Source organism: Argiope bruennichi, chromosome 9, assembly GCF_947563725.1.
Source record: "Argiope bruennichi chromosome 9, qqArgBrue1.1, whole genome shotgun sequence".
In the NCBI taxonomy this organism is placed as follows: domain Eukaryota; kingdom Metazoa; phylum Arthropoda; class Arachnida; order Araneae; family Araneidae; genus Argiope; species Argiope bruennichi.
Window position 1 is genome coordinate 1,742,289 of NC_079159.1, and position 20,957 is coordinate 1,763,245.

Genomic DNA, 20,957 nt, shown 5'->3' on the forward strand with positions numbered 1-20,957 from the left:
TCCATTAAAACACTTTATTTTAAAAAATACTTCTTATAGACAATTCCTAATATACAGATGTCACATTTAATGTATAAATAACCATCATTCAGACTAGTACAAAGTATCATACATAAAAATGATTTTCAAGAAATGCTTTATAGAGACAAAAGTAGCATCAGGAGTATCGACAATAAGGCATATGAGATATTACACATCAAAATTTTCCAATTTGAACTTGAAAACTGAAGTCAGTTTGTTGAATGTTTGGTGTGAAGATCTTATTGAGTAAAAGCTCATTGAACCTGGAAATCGTCACAAGATGAATTGTCCCCGGCATACGGATTTAATCTTTCGTAAGTTTTTTTCTTTTGTAATTAATATTTTAATAAATAATTTATTTATAAATATGATATTAGTATCTTTTCACTAAAAATCTTAATATCTTTTATGATATAAGAATCTTCTATTTAATGTGTAAATAAATATTTTTGCACTAAGTTATCACTTCTTCGGTTTTATTTTATCAATAGTTTTCAAGATTTCCGTAAAAGCCGATATTTCTATTGAATATTATTTTACATATAAGTAACTACCTCCAGTTATTTATATTTAAAACTACAGACAGAGATATATTATTATAGCAATGAAATCTGGAAATCAGCCAAAAATAAGCTTGAAATGCTATAATGTTGAATTTTGTTTGGATTTCAAACAAAAAATAACATCGCAAAGCCTCTTTGTTAATACGAAGTGGACACCGATGGTTGAAAAGTTTTATGTTTTCACGTTTCGATAATTTAATGAAACTAATGCGTGAAAACATATTGCATGCATGACAACGAAATAAAATCCATGATAATTAATTAAATAGAGTTTATCTTTAATTTTTTTTTTCTATTATGAATGATTTCACGTCCCAAATTTAGTAACAACTGCAACATGGCGGCAAACTGTGCTTAGAATGTAGTTGCATGAAAAATTCATTTAAGAAAATAATATAGCCTTAAAAATACTCAAGAATTATTCATACGGAATAATGAAAAGAAAAAAATTACGATTTTATATACAAAATAAATCAATTCTTTAAAAAAAAGTGCTGGAGGAAAGCGGCGATGTGTTTCTTGACTTCGTATCAGAATGGCAGCGCATTCTTTCTACTTTATTTAAAGTTTTTAGCACCACTTGGTGGCAACAGTTGATTTCTCTCACGCATCTGGGGTCGCTGGCAGCTGTCCTGCTTTCATACAAGACGCGCAGCAAAACTTTCCGTAGAATTTATTGTTGCAATACCTGTTTCGAACTATCACTTCGCAGTTAGAAAACTGTGGATTATCAATGCAGGTGGTGTTTGGAGAGGCTTCTGAAAAATAAAAAAAAGAAATCGTTTATACTTTCACATGTACTGGCATTTAATTATCATTACATTTTAATCTAGTTTTAATGTAATTTATTTTGAAGGAAACAAGCTCCAACTGAAAAATTCATGGTATTTAGCCTTTTCAAGATGTCCTCTTTACTATAAATATTTTTAGAATCGAGAATCCGTGCTGATTTTTATCGCTTCATTAAACGATAGCAGAAGGCATTGTTGCGTGTGGGAAGATGATTGTTGATATGGCATTTTTAATCAGAGTTCTGTTGAAATCAACGATATATTGACGAGATAGCGCCTAAGAAATGTATTCCCTTTCTGTCCCATTATTGCCGCAAAGTCACTATCAGTGAGAATTTGACATGTTTTAAATGTAAAATATGATGAGAGGTAAATAGCAAGGGAAAAAAAAGACACAAAAGCAGTTTGGGCAGTTCTTTTCCTTTCCATGCCACTAATGATTATCGGGGGGGGGGGGATAATTTATTATATCCTGGATTTTACCTACTTTTACGGATGCTGTTGCTGTTTGAAAAGTGCACAGAATTATACTCATAATCGCTATATAAACTTATGATCTTTGTTTTCAACGCTTTACAGGACAATCTTTTAATTATCAGTCAAAAAAACAAAAAAAATCAGTGTAAAAGCCCCCCTTCTAACATGCTTTGTGCATATTATATTATATTATATATATATATATACACACACGCACACTGTGGCAGCAAAAGTGATGGAATAACAATATGCAAATATACAGATAGCAATAGCAAAATGTATAAGTATGTAGTACATTGGATGGGCTTTTATTTGTATTCAAGTAAAAAGGTTTTTGGCGTGATTATACCCGAATGACGGAAGTTAACAAACTTTGAACTCAGAATGGTAGTTGGAGCTATACGCACGGCACATTACGTTTCGGAAATCGTTTGAGCACTCAACATTCCGAGATCCACATTGTCAAGAGTGGGTCGAGAATACCTAATTTCAGGAATAATCACCCAACACGGACAATGCAGTGGTCGACAGCTTGCACTTAATGACCAAGATCGGCGACATGTGAATAAAATTGTCAGTGTTAACAGATAAATAACATTTGGTGAAATAACTGCAGGACGCTTGACTTACATACCCGTTAGAACAGCGAGGCAAAATTTGGCTTCAATGGGCTGTGGCAGCAGAAAACCGACTCGAGTTCCTTTACTAAAACACGACTTTGCCTGCATCTCCTCTTCTGAGCTCATGACCATATCCGTTGCATCTAAAATGACTGGAAAAACTGTGGCTTGTCAGATGAGTCACAATTTCAGTTGGTAACAGTTGATGATAGGGTTCGAAAGTGACTCAGATTCTACGAAGCCATGGATCCAAGCTGTCAACAAGGCACTGGGAAAGCTGGGGGCGGATCCATTATGGCGTGGGGCGCTTTTTACATGGAAGGGACTGGGTCCTCTTGTCCAGCTGAACCAATAATTGACTGGAAATGTTTATGCTCAGCTACTTGGAGACTACTTGCAGTCATTCAAGGATTTCATGTACCCAAACAACGATGCGCCATTTCGCCGAGCCATAACCGTTCGCGATTGGTTTGAAGAATATTCTGGGCAATTTTAATGAATGTGTTGGCCACCTAGATAGGTCGACATGAATCTCATCTAACATTAATGGGACATAATTGAGAGATCAGTTTTCGTGCATAAAATTCTGTACCGCCAACATTTTCGTAATTATGGACGTCCATAGAGGCAGCATGGCCCAGTATTTCTGCAGAGGACTTATAACGACATGTTCAGTCCATGCCACGCTGAGCCTGCTGTGTATATTATATAACGCTTTTCATACTTAAATTTGGATATTAATAGACCTCTGCATCTTTTTTCTTTACATTTCAATTAAAGTATATACTTTTTTAATCAAAATTTTCATTTTGTCAGGATGATCCTTTTAGATTTAAACATTTGTACTACTGATTTTAGTCTGCTACAGCTATAAAATTTTCAGGATGATGAAAAAGATACATAAAAGATATATTTCAAGTTGTGCAGCTTGTTAACATTTCAAATTTTATAATAATTTGTTAGAGATAATTTCGTTCTTGTGTATTGCCGTAAATACAGACTGAATATAACATAACTTTCTATATTTGGAGGGAAAAAACTAAAAATGGGATGAAACAAAATTTTGCCTGTAAAATATGGAAGGTATAAAGAATTAAGTTCTACAAAAAAGAACAAAGTATCAAAAGATGCCGATATAATGTCTTGTGCACAGAGAATGTCAGCTTTGCATGTGGTCCTGGTATTTTTTCTGTGGTTCTGGTATTAAGATTGATATTTTGTTTTTGAAAATATTATTTTCTGTGAATTTCATGCTTCATGTCGTTCTTTTCTATAATTATCTGAACATTATTGAAACTTCCCATTTTAAGAGCATTATGAAGACTCGTTTCGTTCCTGCAGCGCCAAAGTGTCTCCCACCAGTGTGTTTTATTCCTAGATTAGAATGCTGAATTTATCCCCCTTCTACAGTTTGAATATGAAATTCCGCTCATTAATTTTAGCTGCGGACGTCTCAAAACACAGAAAGTTATTTCATGACCCTCCTGATTATTATTTCCTGCAAATGAAAGGAAAGCCAAAAGTATCGCATGCCTCAGGCTAATATTTATCCCGAAATCTTGATGAGCAACATTTGATTCCATAAAGGGAAGAATGAAAAAGAAATTAGAATTCTTTCAGAAAAAATGTTGAATTTGAAAATAACTACAAACGATATTTCAATTTATAGCTTCAAAAAAACTTTGTATATAGGTAAAGATCTGATTAAAATAATTGTAATTATTTATACTAATGAAATGCGCCATTAATTGGTAATTAATGCAAATAATTAAAAAAAATTGTAAATTATATCAAAATTTAAATATTTAATTAATTAATTAGATAAAATATTTACTAACACAATTCTAAATAATTAATATAATTGTTAATAAAAATTTCAACGTTAAGTACGCAATTATTAAAATAATTTTAGATCATTCCATTTTAGTTTCGATTCCACAAGTTCCCACTCATGACTATAGTTCAGCAAGTGAGGCGGGAATTAGGAACAAAACAGAGGAGCTCCTGCTCTTATTCGTAAACACTTTTGACCGGAGTTTTCAATTTGAGCATGATTTTGCATGCCGACCCACCGCTAGCCACTTGGTATGGGACGTTTTATTCACACTCAAATCCTAGTTCTCTTACAGTATGACGAAACTTTAAATTTGTTAAGTCATTATAACATTAGCCAAAGGTTCATAATGCATTTTTCATCCATCTACTGCAAAACTAAACGCAAAGAACAGTATATTGCGTATGCAAAGAGAATATTTCAGCTAAGAGCACTCGCACTAGTTTCAGTAGTTGTTTAGAAGTCATAAACGTTTTAATGGAATTGACATAAGGTCTATTCAAGTAAAGAATTTAAAAAAAGAGTCTCACCTTTCACCGTTATATGAATAGCGGATGTAGAAAAGCTGTTTTGATATTCGGCACTGCATCTGTATTCCCCGCTGTCAGCGACCTCAGCTTTGGTGAGGAACAGTGTGTGATTCGATAGCAATCTTTTGCGATCACTTTCTACTATGACCTGATTTTGATGGCGCCAAGTGACTTCCACTGCTTCTGAAGGACCTTTCACAGAACAATCTATCTGCAGGGGAGCACCGGCAGTTGGCTCGTTGGTGACGAGACTGACACGTGTCTCAAGAGGTGCTGTTAGAGTGCAAAGACAATAATAGAATAGAATAGAAACAATTTAATAATAGAATGATAAATAACCAAAGCACTTTAGCAAAATGTTTGCATTTTGATTCTCAGAATAACATTGTCATTTGGCCAAAGATAAGCCATGTAGCTTTAAGCTCGGTTAAATAACTTAGAATGCGATTTAGGTGCATTTGAAAGTGCTTATAATTTATAGAATTAGATCATATTTAGTTTTAAATAACAGTAGTTGATATCTAAGTGTTTAAAATCTAAATAGAGTGCCCATAGAAAAATAATCCTCATTTTGTTCCACTTTATAATAATTAGGATGATTAATATTTAGATTAAAAGTTTTTTAATTTTTTTTACATTGAATTTCCATGGGTAATAAGAATGTAGTTAAGAAATATTACTCACAAGTATCTTCTGAAAGTTGGATATTGTATGCATACGTTGGCTTATCGTCATCGCATTTCATGTAATAAATAACGGACTATTCTTTGAAATTTGAAGAAAGAAGCAATGTTAAAAGAAAATGAATAGGGTGTGCAGCAGCAACAACGTTCTCATGATTGAAAAACTTTGTTTCGCTCTCTAATAACGTAAATATAATGAATACTGTATCATTCACATACGAAGGATTCTAAAAATTCTGCATTAACAAAGAGTAGACATTGCGTTCGATGAGTAAAAATAATAGTTCATCATTCATTTTGCTTATTCCACAACATATTTAATTTTATTTATCTGTAAAAGAGTTAGCAAAAACCCTCATATTTGTTTTATAAGTTTTCATTGAGTATCAATGTGTATATGTATGTATAATTTTTGAGGTATATGAATTGAGACAACTCTTTGAAGTATATGAATCTAAAATTTGTCATTTAAATATTAGAGAATGAGAGTCAGCTTGTATAGTATCAGAGATATGTTGCGAGACAAGCATTTTATTATCCACATTGTTCCTCTCAAATTTAGAAGAACAATACGTATTTCTATAACACATCTTCTGAACACTGTAAGAAATGTTTCATATACATTGCGGATTTTCAAGTCATTCATTCTATTTTATCCATGAACAAAAAAGAAATATGTAACTGGCACCTGCTTGGTCACCAGTTTGTAGCGGCGTACCTTTCTCTTCCCCCTTTTTTTGTTAACAATTTATTTTAAGAAATGTATTTACAAAATATTCTAATCTGTATGGCTTGATTATATTTTATTGGCTCTTGGTCTTCTCTAAACATAGTCTGCCAAACGACTTGTTTTAGAATTTATTTTTTTTAAAGTTACAGGGAAATTAAAAGCTTAAAAGTTCTCCTTTTTTATAAAATATCCAATTTAATAAAAAAAATATGAGAATGTCATTTCTTCTGTAATAGTTAAGTTATAATGATAGCTAAATCACTCATGCTCAAACAAGAATGAATTTTTTTGCTCAAATGGAAGCATTTTTTATAGCTTCCTTCTATACTCCCCCCCCCCTCTAAATCTCTTATATTTGAGTCCATTTTTCAGACTCAAAAATAAAAGATTTTGCAAACTATTACTGACTTCGACTTATCCTTTTCGCGGCGGGCGTGTTATATAGGCATCACCAGTGAACGTCTCTCACAGCCGGGCGTCCCACCGTGCATTTCTGGAAACTCATGGGACGGTGATGCATATGTGCATTTTAAACGCTACTAGATGGCTCCCTGTGTCTATTACTTTTGAAATAAATATAGTTTTGGTATCCTGCCCTTCAGTTTGATCATATTCAGCCTTTGGTATTTTACTCATCAGTTATTGCGGGGGAAGCGGGGGTAAGAGTAATGTTAATAAACGAAGATGGGTTGTGTAACGCACCACTTGATAGAATTATTTGCATTTCTGATCTCACTCCGAATTCTTTTCTTCTTCCTTTTTTTTCCTTCTTTTTTTTTTGTTATTGCTGTGTAACCGTAACTAGTCTTTTTGGGTTTTACCGTCAATTCATTCTGTTTATTTTGGGTAGATTTCGGATGCATTTCGCGTACTTCTCAAAAAGAGAAGTACGCGAATAATAAGACTTTCCGTAATAAAAAATTACGGAAAGTCTTGGTTTCGGTTTATAATGGCAAGAAAACCTGATTTGTGAAGGAAGAATGTGCAGCAATTATGAATGAACTTAAGCTTAACGATTCAAAACCCCCGGTCCTACGGGATGATTCCTTTCGCGTACACTCCGTCCCATGCGTGCGTCTAGGATAGAGGCCTCCCGTCCCGAAAGGGTTATGGACATCTGGGTATAATCTATTATTTATTTAAAGATATGATTGATTTTTCAGACCCTCTACAGGGTTTGAAAAATTAATCGGATCTTCAAATAATTATTATGTTTAATGCATATGTTGAAATAAGTTGCATTTATAGAAGTATAAATAAAATTTACTCTAGTTAAGGAATTTTTCCAACAATTTATACATTTCTATTCTAAAATAATAGGTAACCACGGATAAAAAATAAATATAAAATAATAAAATAAGATAAAAATATAAAATAATCTTTGTCAATCACTCATTATGTAAACTCAGTAAGTGTATCTGCTGTATACTTCGCCATTCCCTTAGAGCTTCCCTTGCAAGTGAGCAATCTTTCATACTTTTCATCTGCTTTCCTCTATTTTGGAGAACTAAGAGACTTCAGAAAACTAATTATAAGAAAAAATCTACATTTAATTACCGAACTCAAAGGGCTTTGGTGCTACAGGTTCCGAGTCCCTAGAATTGAAATCTGGTTCTTCACCTCCAGCAGGTGGCAAAGGTTCCGGTTGTAGATCGATTATGAGGGTGACTTTGAAAAGAGCACCAGAACCAATGCCATTGTGAGCATGGCAGGAGTACTCGCCTGCGTCTTCATACGCCACAGACCTTATGAGCAGAGCGTAGCTGGACAATTGCTCGTACCGCCTGCTAGACAGCGGTAACATAGTGGTATCTCGCCACCAGGTTACAGTCGGTCTGGGCCAGCCAACAGCATTGCAAGGCAGCTCTGCCGGTTCTCCAATTTGGCCTTCAGTTACATTGGGTCCCGGAATAATGTGAGCCGGTTCTGGTTAAATTTTTAGAAACATGCAAAAGAGAAGTTTTAGTACACATGCATACGAAGGGGAAAAAATCCATGCAGTTATATAAGTTAATTAAGTGAGCAAAATTGGGAAAATAAAACATCACTTCTTCTACGTTATAAAATGAAGCTTAGCGTGTTACAGCGACTGAATGCATGGCAGAATATGCAGCGTGGTTATAACTAAACTTCCCCTATAAACAGCATCTAGCAACGCAAACGGGTGAACGGATTGCAACGAAATTCGTTATATACACTACACACGAGATGCACTCACAGAACTTCGAGAAAAAAAAATTAGTTCCATAATGTCCACCAGAGCGCACCTTTTCCGAGAAAAACATTAAATTTAGCACACCAAACGACCAAAACAGAATGCTGAAACAATGTTGGCATTTATTGACTCGTTTGTGTTCCCCTCGTCATCGAACCACATTAAGTAAAGACAAGGAAAAAATAACAGTACGCTGTTTGAGGGGAAAAAACAGATCAGTTTCGAGAAACAAGAACAGTTTAGGACGAAATTGCACAAGAGGAGCAGTTGTTAATCGTGCCCAGGGCGATGTAGGAACGATGTTAAATTTAATGATTTTTTTCGAAAAAGGCACCCTTTGGTGGACATTTTGGAGCTAATTTTTTTTCCTCGAAACTCTGTGAGTGCATCTCGTGTGTAGTCTAAATAACGAATTTCGTTGCAATCCGTTCACCCGTTTGCTTTGCTGGATGCTGTTTATAGGGGAAGTTTAGTTATAACCACGCTGCATACAAGTCTTTATTCGAGCATCGTCGTAAATTATAGCATTCAAAGCATTTCTGCTTGCTGCGTTTGTTACATTACTTCGCATGCAGCAAGACTTATCGATAAACGTATGACAAATTTTCTATTGACTCTGTGAAAATATAACTTCCTCTCTTTGAATCGACATGAATGTATAGAGAGAGTTTTCAGTTCAGTTTCAGTGAAAAATGAAACCAATAAAAACAATACCTTACACTTATTTCATTTTGTAAATTGACATATTCTTATTTTAAATTTTTCACCGAAAAAAAAGAATTCTTTCAGTAAATTTTTCTAATTGAAAAAATTAATTATATAAATAGACTTCATAAAATGAATCATCACGTGAAAAGAATAGACAGAAATTCGTTTTGATTCTAAGTGCCATTTAAATTTTGGGCTCTAGTATGTACCTAACGAGGAAAAAATAATTCGTCGTCATAACACATCGTAAGACTTTCTGCAGTTTGATGCAACATGTGGCTACGATTATAATGTATTCAAATTATCATTAGATAGAAATCGATTTATTTCCAAAATGAAATTATTACAAAACTATAAGATATTATTGCATTTAAGGATTTTTTCTCTTATTTAATAATCCTTTAATGAAAATGTGTCTTCTTATTAAAAAAAAAGGAATTTATTTCTTAAATATTTTTTCTTTTTTCTGAATATATTACAAAACTTAGTTATATACTGTCGTGGATAAAACCAAAGAAATCGCAGAAATTTTAGTATGATGCAAAAAGTTAATCTTGAAACATTTTCTTTTTCTAATAAGCAGGCGCCGAAGGAACTTGTTTCAATTCCCCTGGGCCAATGCTTTCCTTTTCCAAATCAAAGCAATGCGTTTCAAATGTGCATGAAACTTGGATAATTCGAATCTGGGTGGAACTTATTGAAAATTTGAACCAAGAAAATTATTGTCAAAAGATGAGTATATCAAGACTAAAAATGGCAGTTAATGTTTTAATGCACAAATTTATTTAGTAAATAAATAGTAAATAATTCAGTAAATACTATAGGAATTCCAATTAATTTTTTTGATAATTTAATAAGAATGCTTTAGACGAAAAGAACTAAGTAATTTTAATAAGCAAGCAGTATAATTAATTTTGAACTCAGCAGCGATACAATAAAATTTGAAAATAAACAGAGTAATTAACATGTTAATGAGCTCAAACTTTAAAAAGAAAGAGAGAAAAAACTATTATTTTCTGATAGATTTCATTATCCAGTAGTAAAATTTTCGAATGAACTAAGGGCTTTAAATATAATTTACCTACAGTCACTGAATATATAAAGCATGGAACTAAAAAAAAATATTCAGGAATAAGAAGTTTTGTTAACAGATTTTAGTTCTCACTTCGAATTAACCAAAATAAACTGGAATTGCAGTAAATATTTTAATATAATGTTTATTGGAAAATTAGAAAAATACTGAGAATGTTTGAATTATCCATGTTCCACCGGATGAGATTAGATGTGAGCAACAAGTAAAAGGAAAATCAGAATTTTAAGATTTGTCTTAAATGATTTGTTCATGCAAATTTTAAAAAATAAAGATAACACTTTCTTGAATTCACTATTTTATATTAGTAACGGTTTTTGAATAAAATACATCGTTGCAATCTGAAGGATACAATTTTTGTCTAAACATGAAATAAGTCATCATTAAATAACATTCAAGTTATTGAATGAGGAAGAAACTGAGAGTCAGTTCAGTAGGAGGGTCAACCAAAAAATAGTTATACAAAATGAAAAACACAATATTTATTAGAAAAAAAAATAATTTTGTTAAATACCTGAAGCTTCCTTCACTTCTCTACGTAATCACCTCCTACATTTAAAGATTTGTCATAGCCAGTTAGGATCTTCAGAATTTCCATGTTGGCCTTGTAACGTTTCTCCCTTTTCCCCACATGGTAATTGGTATTTCGACCAGATGTAACGTCACCCGTTTTCCACACATAGGTAAGTGCATACGGACCACCATATGTGGATCCTTTTCGCTAGTAAAGTCAATGTATCTCGTTATTTGTTATATAGAGGTGAGGAGACATAGATGTGTTTTTCGTCTTTTCAAATATATCCATCATGTCTTCAAGGGAGAAGTATGTCAAGACATCCAAATGCTAAACTTTTTTTCCCTTATAAAGAGACTTCTCAAATCATCAAGAAACGATCAGTCAACAACAACCGTTGACATTATGTGTCGAACCCAGGTGAACTTCAGCCGGTGTTAGCTGTGAATTGTTTATAATTAACATATTCTCAAGAAGGGTCAGTTACAAAGACGGGTCCTTAACAGACATAACCACGATCTAGTGTTGACCATTGATTAAGCGATGCTGAGCAATTATTGGGCGAAAATAAACTCAAGTTCATCAATAAGAAAAACGGAGGCGAATATCTGACGTAAACAAAATTCTTCATTTTTGTTTGTTTTTAGTCAGATAGGAGAGCAGTGAGAAGCTTCGAATTGGAATTCGGAGAGACGTCGGTTTCCGGAGAAATTTTTCCTGATTTTTTGAAAACCTCCGTGTGATTCGGGCTTCTGTGTTAGGATTCACCCGGTAAAGATCGGTGGATTTCTGAAACAGCCCTGGAGGAACCGTTTAGAGCTAACAATCTGTTACCGTTTTTTTTTTTTTTTTTGGTGATTTATTCTCCGATTTGATCGAGGAACTATTTCGTGATTGAACTGTTATTTGATATTTGTAAATAATATTAACCTAGATGAGAACAAGTTGTTTTTGTGTAAATATATAAGGCTGTAAATAAAAGAATTGTTTTGTTGAGCTTCTCTCTTATTTGATCGGTCAGGATCGAGATAATACAGCCTCTTCTGCCTCCAGCATTGAGCCTGGTAGTAACTACGTTCCCCCACTCTTCATCCCTCCAAAATATTTATCTACCAGAAACTCTTTCATCTTAGAGAAAAGAAGTCTGGACTACATGGTAGATGATCGACAAATTCTTTTATTTGAATTCGAGTTGAGAGTGACTACCCGACTTCATGAACTGGCGGCAGGAGATTATAAGGTAGAAATTCTGCGGGCTCGTGACCAGATACGACAAATGTTTAAATGTATGAAGTAATTACGTAGAGAAGTACAGGAAGCTTTAGGTATGTAACGGAATGGTTTCTCCCTCAATAAACCTTGTGCGTTCTATTTAGTATATTTAAACGGTATATCTTTATTTTCTGGATGACCCTGATATAAGATATTTTTCTAACGTATTCCTTTAATAGACAATTTTTCTTCTAACAGTCAGGATAAAGAGCGTTTCTTTGAAAAGATGAAGTTTCCGCAATCAATTACTAATAAAATTTTTAAAAAGTGCATTGCAAGTTACATCTATGCTATAGTTGGATAAATAAAAACCTTACCTGGTTGCGTAGCTGGAACTAAGAGTTCATCTGAAAAATAATGTTCGATGTTACAAAATATTTAACTGTATTTAGTTACAGAATATTGTATTTTTTAAATATATTGAGCGGCGTTGTTTGATTTTTGAAAATATTAAACAAAATGTGTTTTTTATTAATAAATAGAGAGGTAAACATAAACAAAATGTTTGCAAATCCAACCTTATTCGTATTTAAAATGCGATTTATTAAGGAATTTTCAAGGAAAAAAACTTGATGAAAATTGAAAACAAATATCATTTACAATATTCAATTCATTATTTTTGAAAATTCAATTTAATAATTTTATTTTAAAATTAATTTTTAATTAAATTTAAAAAAAAAATGTGAATTCTATATTTAAAATTTGTAGAGAAAACTTTCCTTTCTCTAATCAAATTGTAGTAAGTGAAAAAGTTTATTTAATAGCTATTAAATTAGCACAAACAATTGAAATAGATAAAAATAATAGTGACGCTAATAGGCTTGAGGAATATGATATTAGTTATTTTTACTCCTTACCATTAACATGACCGAATTTTTTTTCATCAAAAGGAAAATAACTAATTATATTTGTTTATAAAAACCATACATTCAAATATATTTTCTAAACAGACCGTTATAAAGTAGAATATTATGTTTTTAAAAATTAAAAACTGGAAGTCAAGCAAATATCATAAAATCTCAATAAATGCTTGAAAATGACAGATACTTTAGGCAAATTGAAATTTTAGTTGCAGCGATAATTTTTTTTTAATTTTCAATAAATGCTCCAATTTTTTTTTCTTCGATATTCTTTGTTGCGCCATTTCTTTACAATTCATTCAGCATCTCATGCCTTTGCGAATTTTTTTTTTTGATCTCAATATTTTTGCCAATAATTTATGAATGACTACTTTTAAAATTTATTTTCATATAAATTTTAATAATTGTTTTTCAACATTTAAGTTTTTCATGTTTCCTTATTGTAGTTATTATTTTATATTCAATTGTTTTTTTCCTTCAATTCATCACTCGCTGCTGTTTTATATTGAAATGAAACTCCATTAAATATATTCATTGATTAGTAATGCATTATCATCAAACAATAAAACACTGCACAGATATCAATAGGCACATTTATATAAATTCGGTCGAATATTCTAATTGATTAAGATCAGAGAAAGAAAAGCACTACATAATTTCTACATTTATGAAAATGAAATAAGTTTATGTAAAAAAGCTCGCAAATTTAATGAAACTGAGCCATACCTTCTGGCGGGACGCAAGTCATGGCGCATCCATTGTTGCAGCACTTGTGGTCTCCCCTACAGTCAGCGTCGTCCCTGCACCGGGTCTCGCAGTCTCTTCCGGGACCACTGACCACAGGACAGACACCAGGCTTGCTTACTGAAAGAATTAAGAAAATGTCCCAACTTAGAATGCATTGATGCAAAACTGTAAGAGTGTCATCGCTGGGCAGAAATATTTAACAACTATTATTAGTGACTAATAGCAACTTTTATTAACGAATAATATTTTGGAGTTAACAGATATTCAAAATCAATGACCTCTTATATTGAAGTTAAAAATGGCAGTTCTGGAAATTTTAACTGTATTTCCATTAGGAACCGAGAAATGGGGATTTATCTGGAAAATTCCATACTCTATCGTTTAAAGTATTTTACGCGAGGGTACGCAGCATTCAATAATTCTTTTTTTCTTGTGTTGTGTTACTATTACTGTTTTCGAAAATATTCTAGGGAAAAAAATATCTCAAATGAGAAAACATTAAATACGTCAAATGGTGCATTTTTTAAATGGATACAACAAAAAATAATAGCTGGATACACACCAGACATGGAGTATCCGAGAAAAAGATTCTAATTAAGTAACCAGAAACTTGATATAGATGTTGGGTGTGTGGTGTAGAGATCCATACGATGATATACTTTTCAATTCCTTGTTTCGATTGCTTAGGTTTGACCAATTATAAATGAAATAAAATGTGTATTGGCAATGTTTGCTGTGTTGCAGATAATTAGTAACTTGCATAATTTTTAAGAAGACAGGATATATGTTTGCACTGCCATTTGTTGCTATTGGCATTCTAAACCGTTTTAAAATGTTTTATTTTCTATTGATTTTTATCTATTAGAAGTGAATCTGTATTCTTAATGCAGGCAATCCAATAAAAAAAGAACTGAAAAATGACACATTATTAAGATAATTTTTCTAACAGCATTTCATAAACTTCTGTAATGGAATTTTTTGTGCCATTTGTAAGAATTAAAAAAAAAAAAAATAGTTGGCAGCGAATAAACAAAATTTGAAAGTGACATCGTTACTAAATTTCACCACAAACGTCTAAATTGTAAGTGAAAAAAAAAATACAAATGGATAATAATATGAACTCCCATGAAACAGAAGAAAAGCTTTATTATTCACGCTAAAAGCATGATGTAATGTTACCACAGATTTACGAATCGCAATTCTTTCATAAACATTCGAAGCATGAAGTTTTTTTTTCGGTAGTTTTTGCTAAAATGGGATTTCGGAGATAATTTATCTCAAACGTTATTCGTTATAAAGAGTGCTTTTAAGCTGCTACGAAAGTCAACACGTTTTTATCCCTTCCAGTAAGTCTTTTCCCTTGTTCACTGCTATGCTTCGCAGATGCCACATTACCGAATTTTATGTACGTTGTCATAATGGCAGATCCAGTACTCCTTGCGTGCTTCGAATAATTGGTTTATTTCTGTCACCGAGCAAGCAGCGCACCGCGTTGTAACAATCACGCCTTTTTCAAACTCTGACAGGTTGGTCAGTATTAAGTTTTCCGAGAGCACAATAGATGCACGCAACACCAATGACTGATGTTGAGCGACCGACACCTTCTCTTTTATAACTAAATGGCAGAATGGAGTGCAACGTGACACGCACGTTCTGCTTCTTGAATTATGATTTAAATAAAAGTAAATGAATGTAGCGGAATCTCGTCTTCTTGTTTCAGATTCTTTGACGTTATGAACAAAAATTAAGAAAATTTTGGCTCGAAAAGATGAAGATGTATAGTATCTCTGTAAAAGTATTTGCATTTCATGTAGCTTATTCTGTTAAGAAGCTGCAATGAAATTTCCGAAACGAAGAGAGGGACTTCGAAGAGATAGTATATCAACTGCACTGCACTTGCTTTGATTGATGCGCACAGCTTCTAATAAACGTACGAGAAGAACTTATTCACTAGAGGAAATATTTTCAAAGTAGGATAGGGCAGCCACATTTGTTGTGAAAAAGTAAACGTGGTGCTTTTATTTTAACTTTTGTTTGCAGAAGAATGTCTTCTCATGTTTGGTTGTGTAACTGCATATAATAATGTTTTCTTTCCTTCATTAAATATACGTCCGACCACTGTTTTGAAAGAATTGATTTATCGAGAAAACGAATGAATGTTGATGTTATATGAAAAGTGTTTGGAATTTCTGTTTCCTGCATGTTTTATACTGCGGTGGAAAAGCTGCAGAAATCTAGAGTTTAAGATCAAATTGCACTGATGGTCCGTCATATACGGTGACTGGTGCAAGTTCAATCCGACAGGATCAATATTGTCGCTGATGTGATGCAGAACATCTGTGAGAGATAGATCCACCTGATCTGTCATTGAATATGACATCGCATCTCTATTATAATATAAGGTACCTGTCCCCAAATAGCATTTGCATATCTTTAAAACTAAAAGTTAATCTAACCAATACATATACAGAAACTCTTCTACGAATTCTAAAGGTCGATCACGAATACAAGAATATTAACAGCCGAGACTTGATCCAAAATCGAAAAGATGACGAAGGCTCTCTGTCATTGAATTAAGTAAAAGAAAAAGATACACCATACATAATATCAGATTTCTTAACATGCTTTCATAAAAACATAAAAAAATCATGCTCAACATGATATATACAATAGCAAGCAGGACGCAGTAACAAACAATAAATCTTCTTTAAAATATTTAAAGCAAGCATTCAGGAGATTAGTTGTCTGATCATATTCAATCAACTTTGTGATTTTCCTATTGTGAGTTTTCTGTTTTGTGTACTTCATCTAGCGTATCCTTCATCGACAAAAGGCCCCCTGTAACGATTGATTGAGTTTTGAGTTTGCAACCTCATGCTCTATTGTCAAAATGTCTTGTTATTGTCTGTATGATTTACCCTAAAATTTTGCAAACGACTCACAGCAATACTCTTTCATTTTGATTTGCTTAGTATTTATTAAAGATTCGAAGGCAAACCAACCTCTTCTGCATACGGGTTCCGTCCGTATTCCTTCCCTTGACGTGCGCACAACGTCGATTGCGCATCTGCTTCCGTCAGGGCAGTTATGAACCTGTAAAAGGCATCACGAATTTCAATAAAATGTAAGAAATATGCAATAAAGCAATAAAACATTATAATCTGTTCAATTAATTATAATAATTTGGTTTGGTATAGATTTGTTTTCCTTACATTAAAAAAGTTATTATTTTCTAAAAAATCCAGGATTTTTTTTTTTTGCAATATATATATATATATGTAAATCAGATTTTTAGCATCATGTAAGAGCTTAAGGTTAAAATGTAAAAAAAAAAAAAAAAGAAAAACCCTAATCAGTTGCTAAAGGAATTTGTTTCGGTTCACCCGAATGAATACATATTTTTTTTTTATTTTCTTGAAAATCAAAGCAATGAGGGTTTAATCTGCATTTCTGAGTTGTTTAAAATTCGAAATTGTAGGGATCGTAGTAAGAAAAGCATTTTAGGCCCTAAAATTAATGAGAAGACAGAGCAATAGTTTTTATGCAAAAAATTGCGTTGCAGATTAATTTTTAATATATTAAGTTTTGTAATTAATAATACATAAATAATAAACAACCATTGAGTAATTTTAATTAATACAGTGATATTGATTAGAGTTAAAAATATTGCTTTTTTTTCAAAGAATAAACTGAAATTCTTTTTAAATATTTCATTTGCTTCAATACTATTATTTATAGCTATTCGAATGCTGAAAATAAGTAGTGGTGATTCATCTGAACGCCAACAGATGGCGCAATGAAAATCCAGAACTTTGAACTCTCGTTTATGTTCAGGGACTGGGCATTCGTAGGGGATGCTTGGAGGAAACGGGTGCTTCCTGTAAACGCGCTACAAAATGTGTAGTTTGAATCTGTATACAAAAAATTATTCGCTGTAATAAATATCGAGACGTGGATGAGGTGAGTCATTCCTTTATTTGTTATCATAATCCTTAATTAAATCAACAAGTAGATATATTAAAAATTTAGGATTTTTCTGGGTAAAACTAATTGTGATTAATATAATGAAAAATGCAACAATAGCGAAAATCGTCATCAAAACTTGTCACCGTTTAATACGAGTACAACGGATTTTGTCAAATTACTGACAGTAAAGCCTACTGTTGTTACAAAAAAACCCCTTATTCTAAGCCTTGCAACAACTATATTATCCTAGATTTGTTGCTTTTCTTCCATCTTAATTGTAACAGAATTTCGGAAATTGATTTGGTATTTTCACATTCTTTTACACAGTTCTGTTTTATAAGTTCGGTGAATGGTTCTGTGTTAAATCAACAACATCGGTCAGAATGTTGTCCTTGTACCACATGTTAATCGTCGCCTGTTTTCGAAATTTGTTTGCTCAGCAGAGTTAATCGCTGCAACCAATTGAACGGAATAAGAATGACAACTCATGGAATATAACACTGAAGCAACGCATGGAAGCTAAATTTTTGATGAAAATTTACGAAATTGCGATGGAATCCATGCAGCGTAGGTGTTGATAAACGGAAGAGTAAATAGAAGTAATTAGTAAAAACATACGTTTTCCACTGATTTAAATGCTTCGATGACGGAAAGAAAACAGTTAATGATTGGATCGATCGTTAATCAACAGATTCCAAGCGAACAGTGAGTAAGCAGAAAATATATTCGTGGTTTGCACTGCATGAGCAGGTTGACGAAAAAGGGCACAAACGGATGCAAAGATTTCGTGATTTTGTTGACACGTATGATCGAATTTTCTTGTTTTGGGAAAACAATAAATAGCATAAGGCACGAGACCAATGGAATGATGTTCAGCGTTTTCCTCACCTCTCTTTAAATATGGCGTCTTCGAACAAATTGAGCTGTTGAGATTTCTGCTTGACAACGTCCTCCCAGATACTGCGATCCTAATGCAACTTAATTCGCTATACGCGTGGTGATATTTTTCAGTATCCAAAATATTCCCCGGATTTGAGGGTGCAGATTTATTCGATTCCATCTCTTCAAAGGAATCTGGACAGGCATACATTATATGAAAATATCGGAAATTCCAACGCATGTGGTATCGTCGCTTCGAGTCACTTCCAACAGCTTTACAATCGTCGTAAAAAGTATGTTGTAGTTAATAGCAATTAATTTGAAGATCAAAAAGGTATTTTATCGATTTCGCTAGTTTTATCTATTTTATGAGATTAGTCAATAAGTTTTTATTTATTTATTTATTTTATATATACATATTTTTTCCCTTTCTTTTTAAATTGGCTTGCTTCCTTTTTGGAAAGATGGAGTTTAATCGATTTTATTTTCTAATGTGCTGGATATCTAAAAGTCATTACGAAGCAGACGTGTTCTCGATAATAATATAACATTAAAAATTCTTTAGAATTTTATTCAGAATTAAATGTTTAATTAGCTTTTAGTAATTAAATAATTAGTAAGAATGTGATATGCCATCCGGTGAACTCATAGGACTATCTGAAAAAAAAAACTGATTACAATATTCCATATAAATTAAAATATGAAATTCACCAATGACTGAACAATAGAAAACAATAAGAATTTTTCTTTGAAAAGCATGTTTTTATTAGTGTACCAAGAAAATAGTCTTAAAAAATATAATAAGCTTAAGAAAATCGTAAAAGAGCTAAAAACAATATTATCACGAAATTAGACCACAAAGAACATCGCAAGAAAGAAAGAAAGCTAAAAAAAATAAGAATAACCTTTAAAATATCATTTTGTGCCAGAAATAGGGTCTTATGTTTGTACTATTTTGTTTCCAAGATTACACTTTTAATTAAAAAAAAAAGTGCTTTCTACTTTTCCGACACACGTATAAAAACGTGCTTCTATTTCTATTAGCATGCTAATGTTTATAGTTTCCATACTATCTGTGAATTACATCAGCTAACATGCATAATTCAGAAATCATTCAAAATGCTCTTTTGGACAAAACAGTCAACACATTTGTACTTAGTTCTTGGCATATTTACTTCGAAAGATTTTAAAATGTTGACTACATTTTTTAATTACAATCAACATTTTGAAGTTTTTCCGAATAATTTCGGAATATATTATTGCATAAAACCATTTTTAAAGCCTATTCAAATTATAAAGAAAAAAATCCAGTGATAATTTTATTTTCATATAATTTTTTCTCCTATTTCAATGGACTCTTAAAATTAAAGCTTATATATTAGGGCATTTTATCATTGGGTTAGTTGTTGAATTCGTAATCAAGCATATTGCGACGATACTAATATGTATTGTGCGAAGTTGGTACCTCATAACTGTGTATAGCTGGTACATAATTATCAGTAGATTTTAAAAATAAAATAATAATAGGAGAAACAAGCTCGAAACATTATCATGTTATATTTCGAAGTGGGCTTCGAATCTTTTATAATTCTTTATTATTATTATTATTTATTTCGTACAATAGTTGCTGAAATACCTCGCACGGGTTAGAGCATCTGCACGATGAGCAGCCATTGAAATCAAAAGATTCTTCGATGCCGAATGGACACTGGATATTTGCGCAGTTGGACGGAGGGCACTGCGTCGGTTCTGGAGTGGGAGTCGTCGTCGGAGCAACATGGGGGCGTCTTTCTGGCGGAATGGCTGCAAGGCAAACATTTTTAGAGTAATTATCTTCGAAAGTAAATAGTTATACAAAGTTTTATATTCATAGGGTCTGGTCTTCAGAAGGAAATAAAAAGTGTATATTTTATAAAAGAGTGTCAAATCAAACTAAGTTTTCTAAAATCAAGTTTTCTATCCTCGATCCTCTCGTGCAAATCAATTTTTCTTCAACATTTGGAATTATCTTCGTCATATTCTGATCAAAATTGAGCCTGCCATTTTCAATGATTGTAGTTCATAAATAGAAGGAATAATAAATAGACACACAAATTAGTCTTTGAATAATTTGGACCGAAATTCTATTTACACACATTCTTGCAATAAAACCATGTGCTACTCATTCTATCAAGTTGATTGTGTTTTTGAGATTTCGTATCATATATGGCACATAGGATAACATACAGAGATTTCCCCTCATTTTGAAGGAAGTGCAGGCAACATATCAAACCTGTCTCGATCCGCAAGTCTCATACATCAGCCCAGCTCGATTCATCAATCAGTCTACATAGACTCACTGTGGAGTTATTGCTCTTGCATTTAAACAAGCAGGCTGACAGCCATCATTTCAGAAACGTGATTTTTGGAGCCAGAATGACTTAAATATGGAGAATAGTTTTTGGATTACGATATTTT

The 20,957-nt window shown here is 32.6% G+C and overlaps 1 protein-coding gene across 2 annotated transcripts in view; it reads right to left on the minus strand.

The window, feature by feature from the left end:
* The window catches only part of LOC129983668 (papilin-like), a 123,826-nt gene continuing 102,869 nt past the window's right edge, over positions 1 to 20,957 (minus strand). The window contains exons 30-36 of one of the 2 annotated variants that reach the window (XM_056093237.1): positions 20,137 to 20,303; positions 16,658 to 16,748; positions 13,635 to 13,772; positions 12,366 to 12,395; positions 7,807 to 8,175; positions 4,837 to 5,109; positions 1 to 1,342 (exon numbers count right to left, since the gene is read on the minus strand). In XM_056093237.1, the coding sequence (XP_055949212.1) occupies positions 1,188 to 1,342; positions 4,837 to 5,109; positions 7,807 to 8,175; positions 12,366 to 12,395; positions 13,635 to 13,772; positions 16,658 to 16,748; positions 20,137 to 20,303 (1,223 nt within the window). In that variant the 3' untranslated portion in view covers positions 1 to 1,187. The remainder of the gene's footprint in view (positions 1,343 to 4,836; positions 5,110 to 7,806; positions 8,176 to 12,365; positions 12,396 to 13,634; positions 13,773 to 16,657; positions 16,749 to 20,136; positions 20,304 to 20,957) is intronic. The other variant, XM_056093238.1, reaches the window with a different exon arrangement.